Raw genomic sequence first — 26175 nt, 5'->3', positions numbered from 1 at the left:
TTGAGAAAAGAGGGCAAAGGTAGTTTGGGACCTAGTTGGAAACAGCGTAAGCAAAGGAACGGAGGCCTGAAGCAGCGTGGCATATTTGGGAACCACACATTTCTAAAGATGGCGTCTGCTGGTAATCAGACCAAAGAAGACTTCTTGCCTTTTAAAGGAGATTGGACTTTTTCTTGAATGTTCCACATTGTTGTGGAACAGTAGTGAGCGCGAGAGTCATGTGGTTAGATCTGTGTTTTAAGTAGAGCCCTCAGCAGACATGGAGCAGCCTTGTCATGCAGAATGTGCATTTGTGAATTTACCTACTTGATAAAATTAATTTGTTAAGTGCAAAATCTGCGGGTACAAAGGGGCCTCCTCTCCTGCGAAGAATGAGCATTAACAGTATATGGAGTGGGTTGTAGAGAGATATGACCGAGTGTTGAAATTGTCCAAGACAAGCAAGGATGCTTAACATGCGCTGTAGCACTGAGCTGTACCCTCCCCACTCTCATGCATTTCTTTATAGTTCTATTGCTTCTGTATGTTTCCCAAAAGGAAGTGTCATTTTGTGTATTTTTAAAGTTTGTATAAATGGCTTTATCCTTCTGAAACTTTTTTTTTGCCTCAACATTATATTTGTGGGATTTATCCATGTTAATAAATGTAACTACAGTGTATTCATTTTCATCTTACTTTGTAATATCCATAATTTCACTGGTTTATAATATCCGTCCTATGGGTATATGTTTAGGTTGTTTCCTTTTTTTCCTTTTGACGTTACACTCATGCTGTAGTAAGCGTTATAAACGTCTCTTTCATTTGTGTAAGAGTTTTCCCAGGGCACATACTTAGGTATGACGTTGCTAGGTATACATGTCTTCAACTTTATTAGGTGTTAGCTAACTGTTCTCAGAACTACTTATACCAGTTTATTGGCAGTGAATGAGATTTCTTCTTTTTAAAAAAATTGTGTGTGTATATATATATATATATATATATATATATATATATATATACACACACACATATACATATACATGTATGTATGTATTTTTTTTTAAGTATAGTTATTTTACAATGTTGTGTCAGTGAGATTTCCTCTTAATCCACAGCCTGGATTAGATTTTAACCTCCATACGTTTATGGGGAAGGAGAAGAGTAAAACAAGCTAGAGAGGATGCCACTTAGCATGGACTGACCGAGAATTTCATTTTGTCTTTACAGATCTTGGAGAAATCCATTCAAGGCTTTTAGATCACAGGCCTGTCATCCAAGGTGAAACCCGTTATTTTGTGAAAGAATTTGAAGTGAGTATTTAAAACTGACTTTGTAAAAATCCTATCCTAATTGTTAGTGCGTTAATATATGGAAGGGAAGTTCTCTAGTTTTAAAATCTCTGGTTTCTGTTCACATGTCCATAAGATACACAAAGTAAAACTTACTGAGAAGCGTTGACATTGCCAGAGGGAGTGGACGGCAGGAGCCTCAGGCTGCAGTTCTGGTGCCTCTGGGCTATTTAACGTCTGTTAATCTGAGTTGTTTCATCTGTAAAATGAGATCTAGTGAAAAAAAGATTCTAGAGACAGATGGGTCACTTTTCCCGACCGATTTTCTGTATTTTTCCCTCAGTTGGGGCATCAGCATTTACCCGAAGCACTTGAGTTAAAACCTGAGAATCATCCTGGGCTCTTCCCTCCCGTGTAGGTCACGTCCAGCGACCAAGTCTTCTAGACGCTACAGCATAAATCTCTGTCCTTTCTGACTGGTGTGCCTGCTCTATCAGCCCGGTCAAGTCTGGTCCTCATCCGGCTGCCAGAGTGCACCGTTGTTATGAAAACCCTCTGATACCCTTTTCTGTCTAGAGGACAAAGTCCGAGCGTCCTTCTGTGACCTGGCCCCTGTCTTTCTAGCTTTACCATCTGTGCTCTGCCTTGTATGCTGTGTCCCAACAGTGCTGTTGCACCAGCCCACCATCCTGTTTCCTGTGCTGTTGGTTTTGCCTCTGCACAGTGGGTTCACTGTGCCCTGAAGAGTAACACCCCAGGCTGCTGTTGGGTAGATGGTAAATGGTGTTAACACAATTTTGTGATTCTATGTAGGTTGGGGTTTTATTTTCAAATGAGATTCCAACCAAGCAGGAAGTCTAATCCTGCCAAAAGGAGGGAACCTTTCCATAAACCCTTCGAAAGTAAGGGAAGCCTGCAGTACAGAGCCCTCAAGGTGGAGCTGCGGCGTTAGACTCCATTTCTAGGTTCCACAGACTGGAAATCTGCGTAATCCCTGCTTTCCAGGGTTAATGTGAAGGTTAAAGATGTGTGTAACTTAGAACATTGCCCAGCACCCGGGAATAACTGCTGGTTACGTTTGGCATCATTATTGTCATCATGGTTAGGATAAGAATGATTACCCCCCACACAGAATATTAACCAGAGACTATTCCCTTATCATACTGTACAAAAATTATTAACAGTTCCTTAGTGAGAATAGAGTCTGGGCACAGCATGGTGGATACTCTGCTCAGGGTCTTACAAGGTTAAAATCAAGGAACTGGCCAGGTTCTGTTTTTATGTGGCGCTCAGAGCCCTTTTTCTGCTGCACAGGGCGGTAGCAGGACTCAGCTCCCTGCCGAGGTAGACGGAGTTCGTGTTTCCTCGCCATCAGCCGGGGGCGCTCCCAGCTCCTGAGGCTGCCCACATCCCTTGCCACATGGCCCCTTCTGTCTTCAAAGATGTAAATGGAGTCTCCCTCTCATGTTTCCAATATCTCTTGCCCAGAAAAGACCAGTCCCTGTTAAAGACTCACCTGATTAAGTCAGGCCCACCAGGGATAATCTCCCTTTCTTAAAATCAGCTGATTTGAAACTACACCTGCAGAATATCTTCAAAGCAACACCGAGATTAGAGTTTGACTGAGTAACTGAAAGGTGTGTGTATACTAGGGGAGGGGATTTCGGGGACCATCTTAGAATTCTGTCTACCATAAGCTCTAAAAACTGTATTTCCTTACTGTTTGCTCTTTTATTAGAATGTAGACTCGAATCTTTTTTGTTCTCTTGTGTTCAAATACCTGAAAGGATGTCTAGTGCACTGTAGATACTGAATATGATTCAAAAGAACAGTTATGAGAGCTTCGACTAAAACGGCTTTTCCAGTATCCAGTGGTCTTTTCTCATAAGTTATCTTTTTTTTTTTTTTTTGCCGGTTTGGTTCATTTGAAATACTAAATAGTTTTTATTTTAAAAAATTGTAAATGTAAAGGTCTACTTTATATTAAAAGTACAGAATCCTGGAATTAAGACGGCTTCTCTAATCCAACCTCCTGACTTCATGGAAACCGTGCCCAGAGGTGGAAAGCAACGTGTGGAATGTCACACAGCCAGTTAGTGGCTGAGCATTCAGTGCATAATACGGGCCATTTCTGTGAAAGGGCTGTGCAGAGGGGACTGGGTTTGAGTGGATGATGAGGGACGTGCTACATTTATGCTGCAGGATATGTTGTGTTAAGAGCTCACCCCCTTTTGAAGCCAACACCTCTTTTAACTGGGATAGAAGACAGTTGCCAAGAGAAGACGGGCACGTGCCTGAGAGGAGAGGAGTGACCTGCACCCCGCGTGGCTCAGCCCTCCAGGGTCTGTGCAGAGGGGGCGGGGCCGAGCAGCAGAAGGAGTACTGGCCTGGAGTCTGGTGCAGTGGGCGTGCCTGGGCTGCAGTCCTGGCGTCCCTCTTCCTAGCTTTGGTTACTTGCCTTCCTAAGGCTTAGTTTCCTCTTCTTAAAAATGGGAACAGTAATATATACTGCGGAGTTTTTATGAGGATTAAACGATGTGTCAATTTAAAAATCCCTAGTATGTCGATGTTAGACAGATGTTGTTAACGGTCATTATTAAGAGAAAGATGGGAGCAAGAAAAATCCAGTTGAGTGCCTTAATTCAGAATTTGCAGTGATTCAAATGAGTTTGGGTTCAATTTTTATTATCTTTAGGGAAAGTAGGGATTTGCTAAGCAAATGGCGTAAACATCATCTTAGGAAAATGTTTACTCAAGAATAAAATTTTCACACTGGCTATGATAATTGTCAGCTTGTTAAATAAAGTCAAGCAGCATATCTCGAGCACTTATTTTGTGTGAGACATGGTGTCAGGAACCAGTGCTACGTCCGTGAGCAAGTCAGCCGTGGGCCCACCTTCGTGAAGCGAGACGGGCTCATGCCGTCAGTGAAGAACAGCCTCTGAAGGGCTCAGAAGCTCTTGTCGGCTGAGTTTGTTGTCTCCGGCCACCTGTGACCTGACTCCTCTTCTTGGAAAGTTCTCGATGCGGCCCTTTCACACTGTGGCGGCCCAGGCTGTCTGAGGGTTGATTGGCGCCCGGACGCTTGTCTGTTCGTCAGACTCGACTCCCTTTTCTGTCTCTTGCACCCTGGCATTTCCCCTCAGATGATGAGAGAAAGTGGAAGGCGTTTAGAGGTTTAGATCTGAAGAGGTGGTGCGTTACTTACAGTTCTTTTCTCTCTTGGCCCAAATGACAACCTCCTCTCCCTAAGAGAAGTGTCTCCGCCAGAGGCACGGGGCTGGGCAGGGCGGGCGGTGGCTGCCACGGCCTCCTGGGAGTTGAGTTTCGTCTCCTCCGTCCTGTCTTTAAACTGGCCAACATTTAAAAGTAAAATTGTTTATAGTTGATATAGTTCAAAAAGGTAATGCCCATGGCCACGCTTATCTTTTTCTTTATGAAATTTTATTTCTAAAAGAAGGGAAAAGGGCCACATGGTGGCAGCGTTCCTTAAACTACCCAAGGTCTGGTAATGGTATTCTCGGCTCTCTTCGTGTTGGTCACTATTTCAGCACCGTTGACTGTCTTGCTCCCGGCTTTACGCAGCTCTTTTATTCCCTTAAGTCCAGTAAATACTGTGAGCAGAGGCCCCGGTGGGGCCCTTGCAGCGAGCATCAGTCTGGTTGTGTCAGCGGGTAAAGTCACTGCACCGTTACCTTTCCTGCCACAGAAATGCCAGGGCCCCTTGTGTGGGACAAGGGAGACCCGGTTCATCAGCGTTTATGAGGTGCTTCTGGGCTGTTCAGTGCAGCCCCAGCTCCTTACTTCATCTCTAGCAAACTCCATTCTTTGACTGCTTCATTGACTAGTTACTGAATACCCAGGTATATCATAAAGAAGGAGTTCAGTTACCAGACATGCAGAATAAAGAAGAAACCGCCTCTGCCTCCAGGAGGCTTGCAGTCTGGGGAGAAGACACACCAAGAATCGAAACGGTGGAATTACGGTGACGACGTGGCACGAGGTGACGGAGATCTCAGCGGAGCGAACAGGCCCAGAAACAAGTGCCCCCGAGCTGGGAGGAAAAGCTTCACTGAAGAGCTGATGTTAGAGCTGAGGATGAGAATCAGATGTTAGAGAAATGGGAACAGATGGCGGAAATACTGATTAAAGTTGAGGCAAAAAAGAAGATTGTCCAAATAAGGACAGTAATTACAGCAGCCGTGAGGGTTCGTGTTGATGTATTTGAATGTGGGTCGAATTGATAAAGGGAAAAATGCCTTAAAAGGAAGGACAAAGCAGAAGTTTACTTGACGTCTGATCTCTCATTTTTAGTTAGATTGTAAGAGTAACTGTCAGATTATTAAATACCAAGAAAAGTCTATCCCATACGGTATGTAATAAATTTATGTATATATAATATGGTTTTAAAACTTGTGAGACTGACCAGTTTTGTGATTGAAAATTTTAAATAGTACATTGGTCTCTCATTTCCTCTCTAATACAATCGAATTCCATCTTTAATGTAAATAGGACAATAGCTGTACTAATGTTATTAACAATTGCTGACATTTTTAATTGCTTGGTGCCAGGCGTTGTCTTAAGCACGTTACATGAGTGCTTGTTATTCATTTCAACTTAAGAAAAATTAGCTGTTTATGTACTTCTGTGGAGTGTTATCCATCAGACACCAGGCTTCATTAGTGCTACGCCTTGCTCTGAGAATTTTCACCCCAGAAATAATATTCATATAGCAAATAAACAGATATTAGTTTATAATCTTCCTTTTGTAATGGGTGTCAACAGTACGCCTTACTTAGTCGAAAATATGAGCATAAAAACAAGCACATACCAGATGGGCCTGTTTGTTGTTGTTTAAATTAATTATTGTCATTAATGGGCTGTTAGAGGTGAGGGTAGATATTCCCTTACTACAGCGTGCAATTTAAGGCTAAGCGATGGTTCTGAGGGAGACAGCCCCCCGGGCTCTGTGAACACAAGCCAGGGCTCTGTGTCCTGCTGGCGTGGACACAGTCCATGAGAAAATGGTTGGGGAGAAGAGGGTTATGAGAAGCAGAATATGCTCCCTTGCTGCCTTACGACTATTAACTGGGAGGGAAAGGATGCTCTTCCAAATCAATCCCTGAGGGAGAGGGCGTAGAGAGAAGAGCCATCATGTAGGATTAATCTCATGCGTAGTGGGGAACCCATAGGCAGCAGCGGGAAGGTGAGAGCAGGAGTATTAGATGAGGTACTAGTATAAACATAACCATGAGGGCAAAAATGCCAACTTTTTTAAATACTGAAAGAGATACCCAACAGAGAGAACAAATGGATCACGTGACCGCAGAGAGAAAGACGACTCATTGTGTGTGTGTGAGCTTGGCTCAGAGTGAAATAAGAAGCGTCTGTATATCATTTCTGTTTAGGAAGGAGGACGTTGAAATATGTGTACACTTACACCTTCATATGTATATGTACACACATATGTTTTTATATGCGTGTGTATACATACACTTACATGTGTACACATGTAAATGTATATCCTTAGCAGTCAGGCAATGGCAGGATAACTTTTTAAAATAATGACCTAGAGGGAATAGGATACACAGGACAGTGGCAGATGCTATTCTTTTGAACATATGTTTTTGTTTTTATTTTTATTTTCTGTGACTTTTTAAATTGAAGTACAGTCAGTTACAATGTATCAGTTTCTGGTGTACAGCACAGTGTCCCAGTCATGCATATACATACATATGAACATGTATTTTTATAGATGTAGTTTTGGAGCCATGCAAATATTTTACATAATTTAAGAGAAAATTAAATTTTAAGGAGCAGTCCCTAAAAACCAAGGAACATGTTAAAAAGCAGACCTGTTTCTAGGCAGTGGCATTGCCACACAGAAATTTTTCCAAGTAACTTGAAAGCACAGTAACTTTTCTGTATGTTCCTAGTGGAATATCCTTTCAAAACAAAAAGTTGCCCCCAAAAAAACACAAACTATTGTCAGTAATCATTTTGTTAATTCTAGTGTTAGTATTGTCATTTGATCGACTTGGTGATAAAGCAAATGAGTAATTGCGTCGGTATTTTGAGAACTGAAAAGAAACATACAAGACAGAGGAGGGTAATTGAAATCCTGTAAATCCTAATTTAATTCTGAATGTAAACTCAAGATGTATCTTTTCTTTTTACAAAAATACCTGTTTCCTAGCCTTATACACCGATGGCTGACCTCTAGTGCGCAGTCTCTAAGCAGACCTTCTGATTCTCAGTCTGGCTCAGGAGACGGCCAGGAAGAGCCTGGTCCTCAGGTCGTGCCAGGAAGCAAGGGGGCTGCCGCGCTGGGGTTTTGACTGCAGTATCCCAGCGCCCCTCGAATAGGCTCTCGCTATCCTGACAGAGACAGGATAATTTGAGTGCCACTGAGGACAAAAAGATTAAAAACTTTAAATATGTTTAAATCTATGAGTCACAAGACTGCATGAAAACATAGAAACAAAAAGCTTTAGGGACTATCGGGGGGAAAAGTTATTATTATTAAAACTGGTGACTAAAGGGAAATAATCGGATGTTTTATTCTGCCTTGCATATATGAGCGTATCTCAGAGTAGCCAAGTAGCTGCTGAGGGGAAATTTCTCTTTATGGAGGTAGGTATTTTTGTGGATAAATGCAGACGGAGTGCCACCAGCATCCCGCCGAAAGTACACAGCCCACCGCTGCAAGAGTCTTGCATACAAAAAACAAGACCTGAATCTGATCACACCTCGAGTTCTAACTGCTAATTTACAGGAAAGAGAAGAGACAAAAGAATATCTTAAATTACACCATGGGGATTCCTTCAGTGAAAAACAGATTGTGGGAAACTGCAGAACAGTGACTCACTTTTTTCCCAGCAGATCACATGGGAAAAAATGGAGAAATCTATAGATTAAAAAAGATTTAAGAAAGATGTCGACCAACTGCAATGTATGAGTCTTATTTGGATTTTGGTCTAAATGATCTAGGGGATAAAATACAAAGAAGCATTTGAGGACATTTGAGGGAATGCGAACAATTCCTTGATGTTTAGTATTAAAGAATTATTATTGAGTGGGGAGGGAGGGGAGGTGTGGTCGTCTTCTGCCTTTATAAGGAGGAGTCTGTCATTTAAAGACAGATGTTGAAATGTTCCCAGTGGAGACAGTACACTGTCTAGGACTTGCTTGCAGAGCGTCTAGGGTTGTGGGTAGGGGACTGTGTGGAGTGTTACAGGGGAACAGAATCAGCCATGAGTTGAAGCTTGGTGAGTGCGTGAGGATTTGTTGTTTTATTCTCTCTCAACTTCTGTGTAAGGTTTAAATTTTTTATTATGAAAAATTACAGTAAAAATCTGACCGCAGCTGCTCCATAAGAATGGTTTAAAACAAAAACCCCAGGAACTAACACTGTTTCCTTATAGTCAGGTTTACCACCCTTCTTTTTTTAATAAACTTTTTGTCTTGTATTATTTTAGGATTCGCGGTAAGTTACTAACATAGTGCAGAGTTCTGTAACCCCTCACCCAGCTTCTCCCATTGTGCACGTCTTAGATTTCCGTGCTACGTTGGTGAAAACTAAGACACTGACATCGCTGCATTACTGCTAATGAAACACCAGACTATTTGGGTTTCACCAGCTTTTTCCATCACGGTCCTCATTCTGTTCCGGGATCCGATCCAGGGCACCGCGCTGCGTTTAATTGTCATGTCCCTCTAGTCTTCTCTGGTCTGCGACGGTTTCTCATTCCTTCCTTGTTTTTCGTGATCTTGACAGTCTTGAGTACTGGCCAGAGCCCCCCAGTCTGGGTTTGTCTTTTGTTTTTCTTAAAATCAGACTGGGGTTATGAGTTTGGGGAAGGAGTACCAGAAAGTTAAAGTGTCCTTGTCACAGCACATCGAGAAGTGCATGCTGTCACCATGACATCACTGGCGACGTCACCTTGATTGCCTCTGCGGTAAACTTAATATTTTTCTCATTCCATCCACTGTTCTTTGGAAGCAGGTCACTAAGTCAAGCCCACCCTCAAGTGGGAGGGTGGTTTAAGCTCAGCTTTCTGAAGGGGGATGGACTCGGGGTCCCCAAGGCCACCCCAAGTTCACTGACTCACTAACAGGACTTAGCATATGGTTGTACTGGGGAGGTACATGGGGAGGAGTCTGGAGGAAACCAGGCAGAAAGTTGCAGGAGTCCCCCTCACCCAGAGGAGAGCATCACGCAGGTGCTCCTCACCCCCAGCAATGAGTTGTGACAACACGTGTGAAGTGTGGTCTCCCAGGGAAGCCCGCCTGAGCCTGGGAGTCCAGAGTTCTTACTGGGGACTGGACACACAGAAGCGTCTGCCTAGCATGTATCAAAATTCCAGACTCCCGGAAGGGAAGAGGTGACTTTTCATTGGCGGGAAGTTTTACACTGTTTGCTGGCTAAGTTCTTGGCCCCCAGTCCAAGGCCAACCTTGCAAGCAGGCCTTCAGTGTTAACTCTTTCCTTCACAGGGAAGTGTCCACATACTATTACTTTTACCGTCCATTTTTATTAGAGAAAAGTAGAATCAGATTTTTAAAAATATAACATAAAAGAGATGCTATATGATGGTAAGAACAACAAAACAGAATTTAAAATCAAATCATTTCTTAATTTGCTGTACAGAATGAAATGCATGGAGTCCATCTCTTGTCTTGTTCTTTTAGTATTTCTCATGCCCATTTTTAAACACTAGTATAAAAAAATTACTCATATTGCAACTTCTGAAGCATTTCATAATTTAAAAAATACCTCCAGGTTGTGACCTCATTTATTGCCAAATAATTAGAAGACGGCTGTGTAAATTTCAGTAATGAGTAATAGCGTAACAGCCAAAACCTGCGTGGACGTCCCAGCGAGTCATTACTAAGATTTAAGATGCAATATGTACTAAAAACTAAAACTTTCTCTTAATAGGAAAAACGTGGTCTTCGAGAAATGCGCGTTCTTGAAAATCTGAAGAACATGATCCACGAAACCAATGAGCACATGCTTCCCACGTGTGGGGAGACCATGCGGGAGAGCCTGGACCAGGTTCTCCAGAGACGTAAGCCGCGGCTTCCTCATGCTGCTCTGTTCCAGATGCGTGCTCTGCCGAAATGGTTTTCCCTGAGTATTCTGGTGGGCGGTGGAGAGAGAATTCCTAAGCGGGACACGTGAGAGGGAGTCACAGAGGAAGGGGTTATCTTGTGATGAATGTGTGTTACCCTTGTGGGGAGGGTATAGCTCAGTGGTGGAGCACGTGCTCAGCGTGTCAGAGGTCCTGGGTTCAGTCCCCAGTACCTCCATTAAATAAATAAATAAACCTAATTACCACCCCCCCAAAAAAACAAAAAAAACAAATAAATAGAAACAAAAATACATTTTTAAAAATGTGTGTTGCCCTTGATATTAGAAGAGTTCATCTCCAGAGCAAGATGGATCTCTCAGGATGTAAGAAAATCAGCAGGTGCTTTACCTTAAAAAAAAATTCATCCGTAAGAAAGTTTGATGACCAGGAGTTAGGATCTGAAATGAAGCTTCCTTTTCAAACAGGATACTAGAGTTTTTAACTTTAAAAAAAATCCTATTACAAGTGTTTGTATTTTATCACTTTTTCTCATTAAGTGGAACATTTTAATGTGGAGAGATGTTTGATAAAAAGAGTACTTATTAAGCATGTCAGATTATAAAATAACAGGAGTTTTATCGTAACTGATTTTAAAATTAGAGGTATATCAGAAATGCAGGACTTCTCCTTGGGTCTATGTTGACCCTGTTCAGTTTGTCCAAGGATGGGTGATGCTGTTAGATAATGATGGAGTGCAGCATGAAACAGTAGCTTTTTAGGGAAAAAAGAGAAAGCACAACTGGCCAGTGATGTGACGGCCTGCAAGGGAAGGTGGCCAGAGGCTTGGTCAGTGGCCGAGCTGAGTAAGGGCATGTACAGCCCAGGCTAGCCAGTGCCTTGTGAGGCCCACAGGAGTGGGGACAGACCTCCCACGGTCACATTCAGTTCCTTTGCAAGGAAAAGCCAGAAGTGTAAAATTGACTAGACTTTTTTACACACAATTTTTTTGTTTTTTGGGGGGAGGGGTGGGTAATTAGGTTTATTTATTTATTTGTTTTAAGCACACACTCCACCACCGGGCTGTACCCTCCCCGGCCCTTGGCAAGCCTTCTAGACACAGCACTAAAAGTAAAACTCAAATTATTATTAATAAGAATGCTTATTTTGCTTTTGAGATGTGCTTATAACTTCCCTTTCCACACTTTGAGTATATAAAAAAGTAAATTGGGTAAAACTTAGTTAAAGAAAAAACTATGATTTCTTCTCTCTTTCCTCCCTGTTCTCCACTTAAACATCTGAATGACCCTTTTAAAATGTAGCTTGGCTCTTGTTATCACTGTCTCATAATCTCCTCATCTCAGTGTAAAAGCCAAAGTCCTGGAAGTTTCTACATGGTGGCCCCACCCTGATTTCTGTTTCCTACCACTTCCTTTTCCCTCACTTCGTTCCTACACTGGCCTCCTTAATGTTCCTCTCATGTGCCAAGCATGCTCCTGCCTCAGGGCCTTTGCACTTGCTGCTCCCGCTGGAATACTCTTGTCTCAGATTCCTGTACATTCTCATTCCCTATAGGTCTCTGCTCAGATGTCAGCGGTGAGACCTCTTTGGCCACTCTGTGACATTCATCCCTCCTCACTCTGGCTTTCTCTGGCCTCCCTTCCTTGCTTTGTGTTGTCCAGAGCATCCCTCACCTCCTGACATGCTAAATATTTCTCTCGATGTTGTCTGTATCTTGAGCGGAAATACACAATCCATGAGCTCGGGGACTCTCTTTGCAGTATCCCCGGCATCTAGAACAGTGCCTGGCACACTGCAGCCCTAAGTAACTATTTGTCCATTGAAATGAATGAATGAGAACTCAGCCACCATCTGTTCCTAATACCAAACTGAGATCACTTTCTTAAGTACGTGTTTGAGCTTCACACATATACACTGTGACAGAATGAATTTGTTTCTCTTCTATGTGAGGACCTGGGGACACTGTTGACTGTTGTACGTGGCACAGTTACTCTTTGTGGTGCTAATCTCCTCAAATAATCTTTTGGTTTAGAGAAAGTAATTTGATGAATTCTTAACTTTCTGAAGTCAGTGTAGTCTCCTGAAACCCTGGGATGACAGGGGAGACGCTTTCCCACTGAGTTAGGTGTGACCAGTAAGTGACGTAGAAGTCGCAGGAGGGTTTGGTGAATGGGCCTTGGCCTCTTGGAGTCTCTGATTGTGAAGAAAGGGAAAGAAAGGTGTAGTCCGGTGATTTTCCTAGATTTTAGAGAAAGCGGATTTCATTAAATTCAAAAGCAAACCTTTTATCGTGTGGCTAAACTATTAAAAAGTACATTACTTCAAAGGGACTGAAATTTCTGCGAGTGGGTATTCTAGGTGCACAGATAACCCAGGTAAAGAACAGAGTGTGCCTCTGTCAGACGTGTTCTGATTAAAACTTTAAAGGGTATAACAAATGACAAAATAAATGTCATAGTCCTGTAACTCTTCTTTCAGATTAGGCCCAGAATGATCTGAAAATGATGAAGCACCCAGAGACCACGAAATGGATTTTTTAAAAGTTATGTTCAAAGTCAGGAAAAAAAAAAACTGAAAAAACAAAAAAAAACAGGAAATGATAGAACCACTGTTCGGGAGAGATGATGTAATGTTAATATGCCACCGAAAGAAGGCAGATCTAATCAACTCCTATTTTGTTTTGTTTTCAACTTTTCTGTTAGAACAAACAGTGATTGGGAACTTTCATTTTTCGTACTGAAGTATTGTGCTTGATATGTTTAAAATGAATGGTTACTGATAAAAGCATAACTTTTAAAAGCTAAGTCCTCCTCTTTGCTGTATTCTCATAGGGAAGGGCCCAACATTTTTCTGGAAGAGGAATCACAGTCCCTGCCCCGTAGGAACTTTGAACTAACTGGGGCCGGGCGGGGTGGGGCAGAAAGGCCTAAGTGAAACAGCTGGGTGAACCTGGGTTTAAGCAAACGCCAGACAAAGGAATTTCAAGTAAGAGAAAATCCTCACAGGAGAAGGGTTAATCTGGGAGGGCTTTCTGGAAGCAGCCAGCCTTGAACTGGGCTTTCGAAGCACGTGAACATTTTAATTAGAGGAGAGGAGTAAGGAAAGGGCTTCCGCTCGGGCTAGGATGGTGCGTGGAATGTAGTAACAGTAGCGTTTGACTGCCTGCTGCGTGTGAAGAACTGCTCTACGTGGCTTTTATTATTAACCTTGAAGTTATTTTTAAGAAGAGTATCTACTGCGTTACCTCATTTATTTCTCGCGTCAGTTCTGAAGTCCTCTTGTTTGCTGTCCTGTTCATCTTACGAGTGAGGAGCCGAGCCTCAGAGCTTGGGGGAGTGCTGGTCAGCGCTAGCCCCGGGCACGCGGCAGGTGCCCAGGAAGTGCCGGCCGCACGGCTGCGTGCCGAGCAAGCGGACAGGCCCGAGGGCGTCGCGCAAGCAGTCTGTGCCCAGCTCGCGGTTCGACGGACTAAGGGAGCCTCTTAGCCGCCCACTACCCAGAGTGACAGTGGAAACATTCATGTACAGAAATAAAATGGGGCCAGGAAAGGAAGAGGTTTGAACACCTGGTGGATTAAAGCCAGTTTGATTGGTGAAGTCGTAGGAGGAGTGAAGTGTTGAAGGTGAGAGCCGAGTCTTTAGCGTCGGAGATCTGATGTTAAGCCCTGCTCTCCGTACCTGCAAGTAATGGTACCTCCTTGAGTGACATTTCACTCCTTTATGCCGCAGTTTTTTACAGCTGCCAAAAATCTGCATAGTGAGACAGTGATCCTCACCCCACAGGAAAGTGGGGTCAGGGCACTGATACATGGAAAGGACTTAGCCCAGGTCTTGGCGCATAGTAATACTCCGTAAATAACTGTAATAATTACTACTAGCAGCTTTGATTTATTAAGAAGGAAAGTGACTCCGTGAAAACAGTGCAGGAAGATGTGACTCTGGCAGTGTCGGCCAGGATGAGCTAGAAGAGGGAGAGGAGGAGTGGGAAGTGCTTGGAGCCGTGCAGGTACCACGTGCTGCCTGCAGGAGAGCTGCCGCAGGAGAGCGGGAGCATGGACCTGGGAGGGAGGACGGCGAGCTGATGAGCCAGAGAGACACGGTGAAGGCCTCAGCCATCAGAAGGCACTGATAAATTTGTCAGGTGTTTTATGTCTTTTCAGAGAATTCTGAGGTCATTTTTGACAACTTGTCATTGGAATTAGTACTAGATAAATGCCCTTGGCTAACAGCTCAGAGCCCCTGCATGGTAGTGGTTCTAGTTATGACATCCTGAATATATTGGCAAAACTTTTTTTTTCCTTTTAGCCACCCCACCATGACCAAAATACCAGCTTTTCTGCATAGTTTCTTGAGAGCTAACACAATCCAGATGCTTTTGGTTTTGTTTTGTTTTGTTTTGAACCCAGGGAAGTCTCCCCTTGAGCAAGTGCTGCTGATTGAAAACCCACTGTCTGCTTTCTTTCAGTGCAAGCAGCTACTGACTCAGTCTGCAGACTCCAACAGAGGGAACAGGAGCGAAAAAAGGTAAACGTGGATCATTTGGGTGACCAGGCCTGTAACTCCAGGGCTTTTTATTGTCATCGTATTATTAACAGTTGCTTTCGATTAAAAAAATACATATATGGATTTGTTTTCTTTATGCAGTGATTTTTAACACTTAAAAAATGGCTAATTCATTGAAGATGTGTTGCGGAGGTGTGGTCACATGACTGCACCATCTATATTTTTATAATTCAAATTGCAGATCTTTTTTTCCTTCTCAGCATTTCCATCTTTTCCCTGAAAGTGGTGTTTGTCTCTTGGAGGAGAGAGAATAGGACTTTTACATGGAACAAAAACTACCCACCAGATTGGAAGTACAAATCTTTCCTTTGAGCCTGAAGCATTGAGTGTATTATGTGTATTTCTTGTAGAAAAGGAAGCATTCATGCCTGTAGATGGGTTATTTAATGAACAGTCACAAGAGTGTATGAATTACTTGCTGGGTAGTGCTTTGCTTATTTGAATTATATCTTAACTAAATTCAGATGTGGAAAAACAGCACAAGAATTTAAGTTCCTGTGATAATTTGGTGTTTTAACTTAGTTTTCATAAAGTATTTTTATAATTTATTTATTGCTCTAAAGTAGTAGAGATACACTTACTAAGAAATGTTGAAAACATTGTCACTCTGAAATAGTGCCTTTTTGCATGTGTATCATCAAGTGTTACCATCTCCATTTCTCTGGAATGTGTGGTTAATCCACAGAAACGGTGCAGATACGGCACTGTAAAAAATATATATGTGAACCTTGCCAGAGTTGAAATTTCTACACCCTCTGCTGAACTCTCACTGTTGATATAAAGTTTAAAAATTCAACAATTTGATGAATCAAGCCTTAGAGAAAAGACTTGCCATTTAAGCCCAGTGGGAAGGCTGCCCAAGAGGAACAGGACCCAGCAGGCCAGATCGGGAAGCAGGGCAGAGCCCCAGCAGGAGGACCGGTGTCGGGGTGTGATGTTCACACCAGGTCCAGAGAGCACCGTGAAGGCAGGTCCGGGGGCGTCAGTGCCCGTGCCCAGCTGGACAGCAGATATTTTTCTAGTCCTCTACTTTGCTAGGTGCCACTGCGGGGTAAAAGATTTTAGTTTAAGGCAGTTCGTACATGCAGAAGCTAAAAGTCTAGGAGTCCCAAATCACTAACACTAATATAGTGTAGGATAAAGGTAAGGGCTGTGATAAAGTTACGAAGAACTTTGCACAGTCTTGGCAGGAAGTGTAATTTACTAGGAAGATAGTGGCATCCGAGTCCAGCCTTGATCGGGGAGTAGGAATTCAGTTGTTAGAAGATGAGAAGAAGGATACTGGAGGGTAAGGGACACAGTGGAAGCAAAGGCGATGTGGAAAGTCAGTGGTCCCGTGGGGCTGGGGTGCAGATTCTAAGTGGATACTTCAGAGGGTGCGTGTAGAGCACCTTTCGTGCCATGATACACAGCTTGTTGTTGAAGCACCAGGAACTTTCTGTGTTTGAGAATCAGAAGACTTTCCGATGGACGCTGGCTGTGCTGGCGGTGACTGGCTGTAGCATACGCAATTCTCTTGGCTTTCAAAATAAAAATGAAAAAGGGACTTTTTTACGTGAATATGCACTCATACATGATTGGTCTTTCTGAGACATGATCAGAGAGGTTATGATTCTGACAGAAGGGCAGTTCTTGTCATTCTTGAGCAGAACTCACCTAAAATTGAATTGTAATTGGGATAGTTCCTTTTGTCACCTTGAACTTTATTTTCATTTGGTGCATTAACTGTATGTAAGTAGGAAAATGACCAGATTAGGTGAAAAGTACCTGGAGTCCTCTATGTCTGGTACTTCCCTTGATTAGCTAGCTCTTGCCCTTGGACAGGTTCTTGAGCTCCAAGGTAAGTACTTGTTCTACTTACCTGATAGATTGTATTGTATAATTTATGTGAAGCAGCTTTACTGTCCAGATGTCATGCAGCACCTTTTCGCTGCTAGCTCCATCACTTGTTTGCGATGCAGGCAGCCGCTCTGGGTAAGGGCCCTGCTGTGGTCTCTTGGCCCTGGCAAAGCGCTTGAGAATCCTGCCTGTCCATGATTCTCCAGGCTAGAACACACTGTCCCTTTGTTTAAAACAAACAAACAAACAAACAAACAAACAAAAAAAGTCCTCAAGAAATAGTAAAACCCTTAGAATATTTTAGTCTTAAATATGTTTCTTGTAGGTATTATCTCAGAGAATGTTACTGAATTTTTTTTGTGGAAAAACATTTAAAATCAGCCATAAGTTGACACAAGATACTGAATATAGTTCCCTGTGCTATACAGTATGTTGTTTATTTCATGTATATTGATTTGTATCTGCAAAACTCAAAACTCCCAGTTTATCCCTTCCCACCCTCTTCCACCCCAGTAACCATAAGTTTGTTTTCTAGGTCTGTGAGTTCTTTAAAGATTTTTTTTTCCTGCCATATCTGGTTTTGCCAAAACTTTGGCAGAGGTTTCATACTGTATATGTATAAGACGTAGGAATAAAGTTTAATTTCTCATCTAGCAAATATGTACAAAGCAAAATTGACCTCTAGCTGCATTTTACAATCTAGTGTTAATTGTCACCCTGGTTATACCGTTGGCTACATCTTGTATATTTGAATGGCTCTCAGAACAAAGAAAGATGGGAGTAGTAATGGAATAAAATAGACTATTGCCATTAATCATTAATTCTTTTAACCAAGACAATTTGTGGAATTCTGTAGGAAGTAAATTACGATAAACGTCATTCATCCAGGTCACATTTCCCACAATTGATATCTAAAAGTACATTCAGAGGAACAATAAATACACATTCCCCAGTTATCTGACATGTCTTGAAAACTACCCACTAACACAAAGCTGCACTTTGGGCGTGAGCAGTAAGAAGAGTGAAATGAAAACACAACTGGCTTATCCAGTTCACTGACTTAGATTATAATATGCCACTGAGGGAGATGGTGAGCTGATCGGTACCTGTCACTAGTCTAAACTTGAGTTCGTGCACAACGTCCACTTGTGAAGTTCTGTCCAACCAGACTAGAGATAATAGTAAACATGACTCCTTTGATTCATCTTGTCCACAGATATTTATTAGGTTTAGTTTGACCCCTTGGTGTTTTTTTTTTTTTTCTAATGAGGGCAATGGGATAGCATGGCTTACACAATTTTCTTGATAGAATTTGAAAATACAGAGTAATAGATCAGGACAGTCAGCCCTCGGTATCCGTGGATTCTGCATCATAGATTCAACCAAAATATTGAAAATACATACATTTTTAATTCCAGAAGGTTCCAAAAAGCAGAACTTGAGTTTGCCACACGCTGGGAGCTGTTTACATGACGTTTATGTTGTACGGACATAGCATTTGCATCATATTAGGTATTATATGTAACCTAGAGATGATTTAAAGTATATGGGGAATGTACAGGTTACATGCTAATAGTACACCATTTTTTAAGAGACTTAAGCATCCATAGATTTTGGTACCCATGGCAGGGTCCTGGACCCAAAACTCTGTGGATGCCGAGGGATGACTGTACATAATATTCTACTTAAAATAATTTCTGGTATTTGTTATTCTGACACTGTTTTGAAGCAGATACTTTCTCATTTATCTGTGTAAGGCGTATGTAAAATTAATGGTAGGTGTATTGCTGACAGATGTTCCAAAGGACATTTTAGACCTTAGTTGGCTTATTCAGAGTTTTCCCTTAGACCGATGTTTTTCACCCTCTGCACTACTGACTCTTTGGACCAAATGATTCTTTGTTGTGGGGTCTGTCCCGTGTGCTGTAGGGTGTTTAGCAGGATCCTTGGCCTCTATCCATGAGATACCAGTATCACCCCCCAACCCAGCAACCTGCGCTGGGACAGCCAAAAACCAGCATCAAGACAAGGAGCATCAAAACCACACCCTGTTGAGAATTACTGACTTAGACTACTGCGTGCAAAAGTGTGTGTTTATTATATATCCCTGGGTTCATTTACAGATTTGGTCCCAGGCATAGTTTGCGTTTGCCTTCAGGGTTGACTTCTCTAAATTTATCTCAAGTGGGATATATGTAAGCTGTGTTATTATTACTATTTCTTTCTCTGTTGCAGAAAAAGACAAGCCATTATAACTAATTTCTTTTGGTACACAGTTATAGCTCATTAATAAACTTTGTCTTTATTTTCTTTTAAAGTTGGCATTTTCTTTTTTATCTTGAGAAAACTAATGTATCCACTTCTTTGAGAAGCAACTGATTTCATTTAGGAAGAACCCTCTGAAACATGTTTTGAATTTTTGTGTGTGTGATAAAATACACATAACATAAATTTACCATTTTAACCATTTTTTAGTGTGCAGTTCTGTGGCACTAAGTACATTCACATTGTTCAGCCACCAGCACCACCATCCATCTCCAGAACTTTCTTACCTTCCCTAAGTCTCTGTACTCATTAAACACTGACTTCCCCTACCCCACTCCCCTACCCTTGTAAACTAACATTTCACTTTCTGTCTCTATAACTGACTACTCTGTGTGCCTTATATAAGTGGAATCATACAAAATGTGCCCCTTTGTAACTGGCTCATTTCACTTAGTGAAATGTCATCAGGGTTTATCCATATTGTAGCATGTATCAGGATATCCTTCCTTTTTATGGCTGAATCATATTCCGTTGTATGTACCACATTTTGTGTATCCATTCATCTGTTGATGGACACTTGGTTTGCTTCTACCTTGAGTATTGTGAATAACATTGCTATTAATACGGGTGTACAGTGTTTGTTCACATTCCTGCTTTCCATTCTTTTAGATGTATACCCAGAAGTGAATCATATGGTAATTCTGTTTTTAATTTTTTGAGGAGCCATCACACTGTCTTCCCCAGCAGTTACATCATTTCCTGTTTCCACCAGCAGTGCCCAAGTGTTGCATTGTCTCTGCATCCTTGTCAGCACTTGTTATTTTCTGTTTCTTTTGTTGTAGCCACCTTAATGGGTGTGAATGGTATCTCATTGTGGTTTGATTTGCATTTCCTTAACGGTTAGTGATGTTGAGTATCCTTTCATATGCTTGTTGGCCTTTTGTTTGTCTTCTTTGGAGAAATAGTCATTCAGGCTCCTTGCCCATCTTTTAACCAAGTGGTTTGTTTTTTGTTATTGTTGAGTTGTAGGAGTTCTTTATATATTCTGGATATTAGCCCCTTATCAGATATATGATTTGAAAATACTTTCTCTCATTCTGTGGATTGCCTTTTCACTCTGTTGAAGGTGCCCTTCGATGCACAAAAGTTTTTAAATTGATGAAGTCCAATTTATCTATTTTGCTATTATTCTGGTGCTTTTGGTGTCATATTCAAGAAGTCATTACCAAATTCAATGTCATGAAGCTTTCTCTTTATGTTTTCTTCTAAGAATTTTATAGTTTTAGATCCTACATTTAAGTCTTTGATCCATTTTGAGTTAATTTTTGTGTATAATGCAAGGTAACGTCCAGTTTCTTTCTTTCTTTCACACATGGATATCCAGTTTTCTTTTTTTTTTTTTTAACATTTTTTATTGCGTTATAGTCATTTTACAGTGTTATGTCAAATTCCAGTGTAGAGCACAATTTTTCAGTTACACATGAACATGCATATATTCATTGTCACATTATTTTTTCACTGTGAGCTACCCCAAGATCTTGTATATATTTCCCTGTGCTATACAGTATAATCTTGTTTATCTGTTCTATATATGCCTGTCAGTATCTACAAATTTCGAACTCCCAGTCTGTCCTTTCCCACCCCCCAACCCCCTTGACAACCACAAGTTTCTATTCTATGTCTATGAGTCTGTTTCTGTTTTGTATTTATGGATATCCAGTTTTCTTAAACATTATTTGTTGAAAAGATTGTTCTTTCTCAACTGGATGGTCCTGGCATACTTGTCAAAAATCATTGGATCATGTATGTAAAGGTTTATTTCTGAACTCTCTGCTCTGTTTCATTGGTTTATATGTCTGTCTTTATGGCAGTACGACACTGTGTTGATTACAGTAGCTTTGCGGTAAGTTTTGAAATCAGGACATATTTTTTTATAAACATAGGTTTTATTATTATTCAGATCTGGTGAGGGGACGATTGCCGTGGAAAGACAGTTTGTTGCTCCCAGTTCCCAAGAGAAGGAGGTGATCCATGTGGGAGCCACGTGGGAAGCACCGGCGTGGGTCAGGAGGCAGAGCGAGGGGGAAGCGTGGGCAAGCGCTTTTACTGTGCTTTCTGGAGGAAGGACCGTTGAGGCAGGGTAAGCAGGCTTACGGCTAGCTAGTTTGGATAATTTCAGCAGGCCCTGGGTGACTGGGGAAGACGGATGATGGCCCAGAGTGTGAGAGCACCGTAAAGAAGGCCCTGGGGTGTGGGCTCTGGATTGATAGGCTTGCATATAAAAGGGACCCTCGCAGGGGAGTCCTTTACTATCTCTACAAATAAGTTATCCCTGGGAGGGACAGTCTCTCCAGGGTCACCTGGGTCCCAGATGTCATAGCATCAGAAACACGTGGTTAATACAGTGTGAGCCCTCCAACTTGTTCTTCTTTTTCAAGATTGGCTATTCAGCATCATTTGAGATTTCATATAAATTTTAGGGTGAGTTTCTCTATTTCTGCAAAAAACATCATTGGGCTTTTAATGGGAGTTCCAGTGACTCTGTAGATCACTTTGGGTAGTATTGTCACCCCAAGAATATTAAGTCTTTCAATCCATGAACATGAGACGTCTCTCTATGGATTTGTGTCTTTAATTGCTTTCATCGATGTTTTGTAGTTTTCAATATACAAGTCTTTTGCCACCTTGGTTAAATTTTTTACTGTCTTATTCTTTTTGATACTATTGTAAATGGGGTTGTTTTCTTAATTTCCTTTTTTGAGTTGTTCATTGTTAGTTTTTAGAAACAGCTGATTTTTGAGTGTTGATTTTGTATCCTGCAGCTTTGCTGAATGTGTTTATTAGTTCTAATAGGGTTTTTTTGGTGCAGTCTTACGGTTTTCTACGTAGAAGATCATGTCTGTGAACAAAGATAATTTTACTTTTTCCTTTCCAATTTGGATGCCTTTTATTTTCTTGTCTAATTTCTGGCCAGAGCTTACAATACTATGTGGAATAGAAGTGACAAAAATGGAATCCTTGTCCTGTTTCTAATATTAGAGGGGAAGCTTTCAGTTTTTCGCCATCTTACATGATGTTAGCTGTGAGTTTTTCTCATACAGCCTTTCATATGTTGAGATGGTTTCCTTCTATTACTAGTTTGTGGAATGTTTTCATAACATAATGTTGAATTTTGTCAAAAGTGTTCTCTGCATCAGTTGAGATGATTATGTGTTGGTTTGGTTTGGTTTGGTTTTGCCTTAACTTTAATATATTTTTTGAAAAAAGGAGGAAAATGTATATCTGTCAGTAATTAATAATGTTACAGTTTGGTTTTAATTCTTATGCAGATTTGTTAATCATTTCAAATCTACTCTTTGCATATTTGAATTCAGTAAATAGTATAGACAGATTTACCCTATCTTTACCAACAGTTGATTTGAAATACATTTTATTAATTACAGTTTTGAAAAATTTCTTTCACATGTAGCAACAGATACATAGTTTGGAAAAAGTATTAAACATAAGAAGTCTGGAAGAGATTCATAAAAATCACATTTCACAATAAATTCTAGAAATTGCAATACTGTCTTTATTCTTTGGAAACCACTTAATTAATGGCTCCCAATGTCTCCACGGTATAAAAAATTTAAGTACAGTGTAAAACATAAACAAATTTAAGTTTAAAAAATCGTAATGTAGAATGATAGATTTGAACTAATTCAGATTTTATTTCTGCAATTGCTCTTTCGTTTTTTTAAACGCAAGAATATTTAGTAACCCAGGGGCTAGAGGGGCCGAGCACGTGAAGAAAGCTGTCGTGACACTGAACCGTTAGGAATTTACTTTGGAAATGAACGAGTGTAGCCGACTCACTTTGTCCAGGACTGGCTGTGTAGCTAGAAGTCCTTTAAATTAACTTCAAAGTAGAATGCAAACTTTATTAAAGGGTAAACAGTAAAAATATGTTAATTTGAAACATACTTTACTAAACTTCAACAGCAACCCCAGCAAAAAGGAGGATGTTGGGGTCAGTATTTTATCACCAACATCACTCAGTATTGCCAGCACCTGCTGATAATAAAGAACAGTCTTTCAGCTGTTTGTGTCAGTGATTTAAATTCTGTACAGACAATGCACACCCTTACTGCCTGCACCTGGGGCAGGGCTCTCCCACGCCCCTGCTGCGGGGATACCCCTAGGATGTGTGCCGTATCCTTCCGCAACAAAGAAAGCCTCAGCTCATCGCTCATAACGTGACTCCATTTTGTTGCTGTTAAAGAAATGTTTGTATAAACGTAGGAAAGAGTCTGTAAGTGTCCCCATCAAACCAGTGATAATACTAGGAAAAAGGACAGAAGGGAGAGAAAGGACTTGCGTGTGTTGGGGGTGGGGGAGCTGTCGCTCCATATGCTTGTGTTTGAGTTTGTTTCTAAGCTCTGGGATACTTCTTTACTAAAAAGCAAGGGGAGATGCAAGTATGAGAGGGATTCCTGAGCCATAGATAATTGCACTTTCTGTTTTGATAGGTTTTTGTAAATTGCTTACCAAAAAGATTCTAATTACTCCCACTACCATGAATGTCAACTTTTACATGTATAATTTAGTGTGTACTTTTTGGGGAGCTGCTGGAAATTGAACTGCTAACCATAGCGGTAGGTAGTTTTAAGCTTTAAATGGCAAATGGTTCCGTGGCTATATTGTGTTCCTTCTGTCAGACCTGTGTGAATCTGTGTGAACGTAACTATAGTTGGATGTGATCGTTGTTTCTCAGACGTGTTTCACTATTAGAGGAATCCTTATTGCAGACCACATCTTACCCAGAGTCCGTTCATTGAACGTAAGAGCAGAATTACTGTGCACAGGCGGTGATGGGCTCGCTGTTCATGGAAGATTTTTCCTTATTTCTGAGAGTTCTCTATAGTTGTAAACAGATTCCTTGGGATGTTAGGCTAGATCTTTGGCTTTTATGACTTCCTCGTGTGTGAACTGGGAGGCATGCTACTGTGGGACCTGGCGGCGGGCGGGCTCTGCATCCGGAGACGATGTCTCTGCTGCTGCAGGTCCAGGGGCCGCTCGGCTGCCCTGTGCGTCTGCTCTGTGAGGTGGGGGAGCTGGCCGGACTGCATGTCCTTACGTTGGGAAGAGGTGGGCCCTAAATCCTGCGCCCCTGCTGGCTTAGAATACTGTTTAGCTTCCTCCTGGGTGATGTGTAAGATAGAGCTAATTTGGGATTTTTCTGCTGTTATGTACAGTAAATCCTCACGTGTGTAGACGTTTTAGAACGTGAGTCATGCCACAGAGCCAGGTTTCCCGCGAAGTTGGGATGTTCATCCTCTTTAAGTATAGGACTTTTATAACTTAAACTATTTTGGATGGAATTCTTTAAAAATATATTCCACACTTCTCTGGTTTTTACAAAAAATATATTAAATGTTACAGGTTAATTTTCTTTATGAATTAGGAATTATTAAAGATGTGAAATTTTACATTGTGGTGAAAGGTGTTGTCCCCCAGGAATTAGAGAAGGCGCGTGTTTCTCTGTTCCCTGGGCCCTCAGATACTGTCTGTCTTTATGCTTTTGTTTTTGTCTTCTCCTTCACTGTAAGGCTGATGCCTGCCATCTTTTTCTGTCTCGTTTACCAGCATTTTCCTTATCTAATTTGTGACTTTTAACATGGGGTAGTTCTGGAAGCCAGTTAACTAACCTGGTTAGAACTGTGTGTGAAGTAGGGCAAGTAGATTCAGAATCAGAAGAGCTTTTCGTGAAAACTGCAATATGTGCAAATGGACTCTGTGTTAATTATGTTGTTGTTTGGGCGGGGGGGGGGTTGTGTGTGTGTTGTTTTGTTTCGGGTTTGGGGGAGTTTTGGGGTTTTTTTTTTTTTTTTTTTTTTTTTTTTTTTTTGATGGCTTAAAGTTCTTACCATATAGGTTTCAACTAAGTTTCAGGTGGGTATTATTTCCAGGTAGCTGAGTTTTGTTTATATGTAAAGATTACAGTGTTGTCAATACAGGAATGTACAGGCTACCCCTCCCTTTTTTTCTTTGCAAGAATTGCAAAGCAGTTATTATTAAAAGTGGGAGACTAAGAAAAAGTTAGATGAAACAGAGTGACTTCAAGAACTTCCTGATGTGAAAGCAAGACTAGATTTTCAACTGGGTTAGGGAGTAGTCAGCATTCAGCTTCTTTTTACCTGGATGAGGAGGCCAAGAATTGATACATCTTATGTGAAAAAGCTACTTGCACGTATGTGTCTTTGGTCATAATATTCTGAAACTACAAAGTCGAGACCCTGGTCTTCGGCAGTGTCTTAATTAAAGTCTCAGAGCCAAGCAGTAAATGGTGGGACCGTCCAGGAGGACTGCGATGGCTGTTGGAATGGGATTGTCGTCTGAATGATAAAAAGCCGTTGTTAAAATCAAATTACTAAAATTAAAGATTGAAAAATTTATATTGAGAAGGATAAAGAGCAGTTTGATCTGCCTTCTAGATGCATTGCTTGTATGTGTATAATATTATTTACCTTCTATTCAGCACTGCAGGCACTGGGATAGGAACTTACAATATAAATACATTTATTTGAGAATGTAAACTATCATTTTCCTCATTTTAAAGTTAAAGAAAATTTAACTTGCTCCGGTCATGCAACTGCTGACAAGTGAATCAGAATTTGAAGCCAGGTTATACGCTTCCCAAATCTTTATTTTTCTCCATTGTGCCATGCTGGTTAACATGCTGTCCGGTGGGAAGTGTAACTTGGGCCACTGCCTTGTGACCCAGCTCACAGGGCCAGCCGAGCCAATTACGGTGTTTCAATTAAAAAGAAAGGACTGATTTATTAAACAGCACCTGAGTATGCCGGGTTATTATCCTCTGTTTATTAAAAGTTAATGGACAGCTAAAGCACAGTATCATTTTGATGAAGTTCACTTGCATTTTTCTTCTCTTTTTACTCTGAGCTGTGATTTTTCTCTTAGAACATAATAGTTTTGCAAAAATTCCATGAAAAGAATTTAGTGAACTCTTCATGTTTATTCATCTTTTGGAGAATTACAGTCCAGAAAGCTGAAAATTTAAAAAGTCATGTTTTGAATTTTATTTAACCCATTTCCCAAATTTATTGGATCAGCAAACCCCGCCCCAACCTCTCTCCCCACCACTGTAATT

General features: G+C 41.2%; 1 protein-coding gene across 7 annotated transcripts in view; it reads left to right on the top strand.

Annotated features, from left to right (window-relative positions):
- The window catches only part of BLOC1S5 (biogenesis of lysosomal organelles complex 1 subunit 5), a 65672-nt gene that overhangs the window by 2149 nt on the left and 37348 nt on the right, over positions 1–26175 (top strand). For 4 of the 7 annotated variants that reach the window (XR_012500943.1, XR_834618.3, XR_012500941.1 and 1 more), the window contains exons 2-4: positions 1207–1289; positions 10209–10338; positions 14824–14882. Coding sequence is in view for 4 of the 7 variants with exons in the window: in XM_010945737.3 (XP_010944039.1) it covers positions 1207–1289; positions 10209–10338; positions 14824–14882 (272 nt within the window). In the remaining 3 variants the exon portion in view is untranslated. Of the gene's footprint in view, positions 1–1206; positions 1290–10208; positions 10339–14823; positions 14883–15121; positions 19078–26175 lie in introns of those variants that run through there. The other 3 variants (XM_074348072.1, XM_074348074.1, XM_074348073.1) reach the window with 2 other exon arrangements.

This window comes from Camelus bactrianus, chromosome 20 (genome assembly GCF_048773025.1).
Source record: "Camelus bactrianus isolate YW-2024 breed Bactrian camel chromosome 20, ASM4877302v1, whole genome shotgun sequence".
Lineage (NCBI taxonomy): Eukaryota > Metazoa > Chordata > Mammalia > Artiodactyla > Camelidae > Camelus > Camelus bactrianus.
Note: the sequence above shows the minus strand (reverse complement) of the source record. Positions and strands in the feature narration are given on the sequence as shown.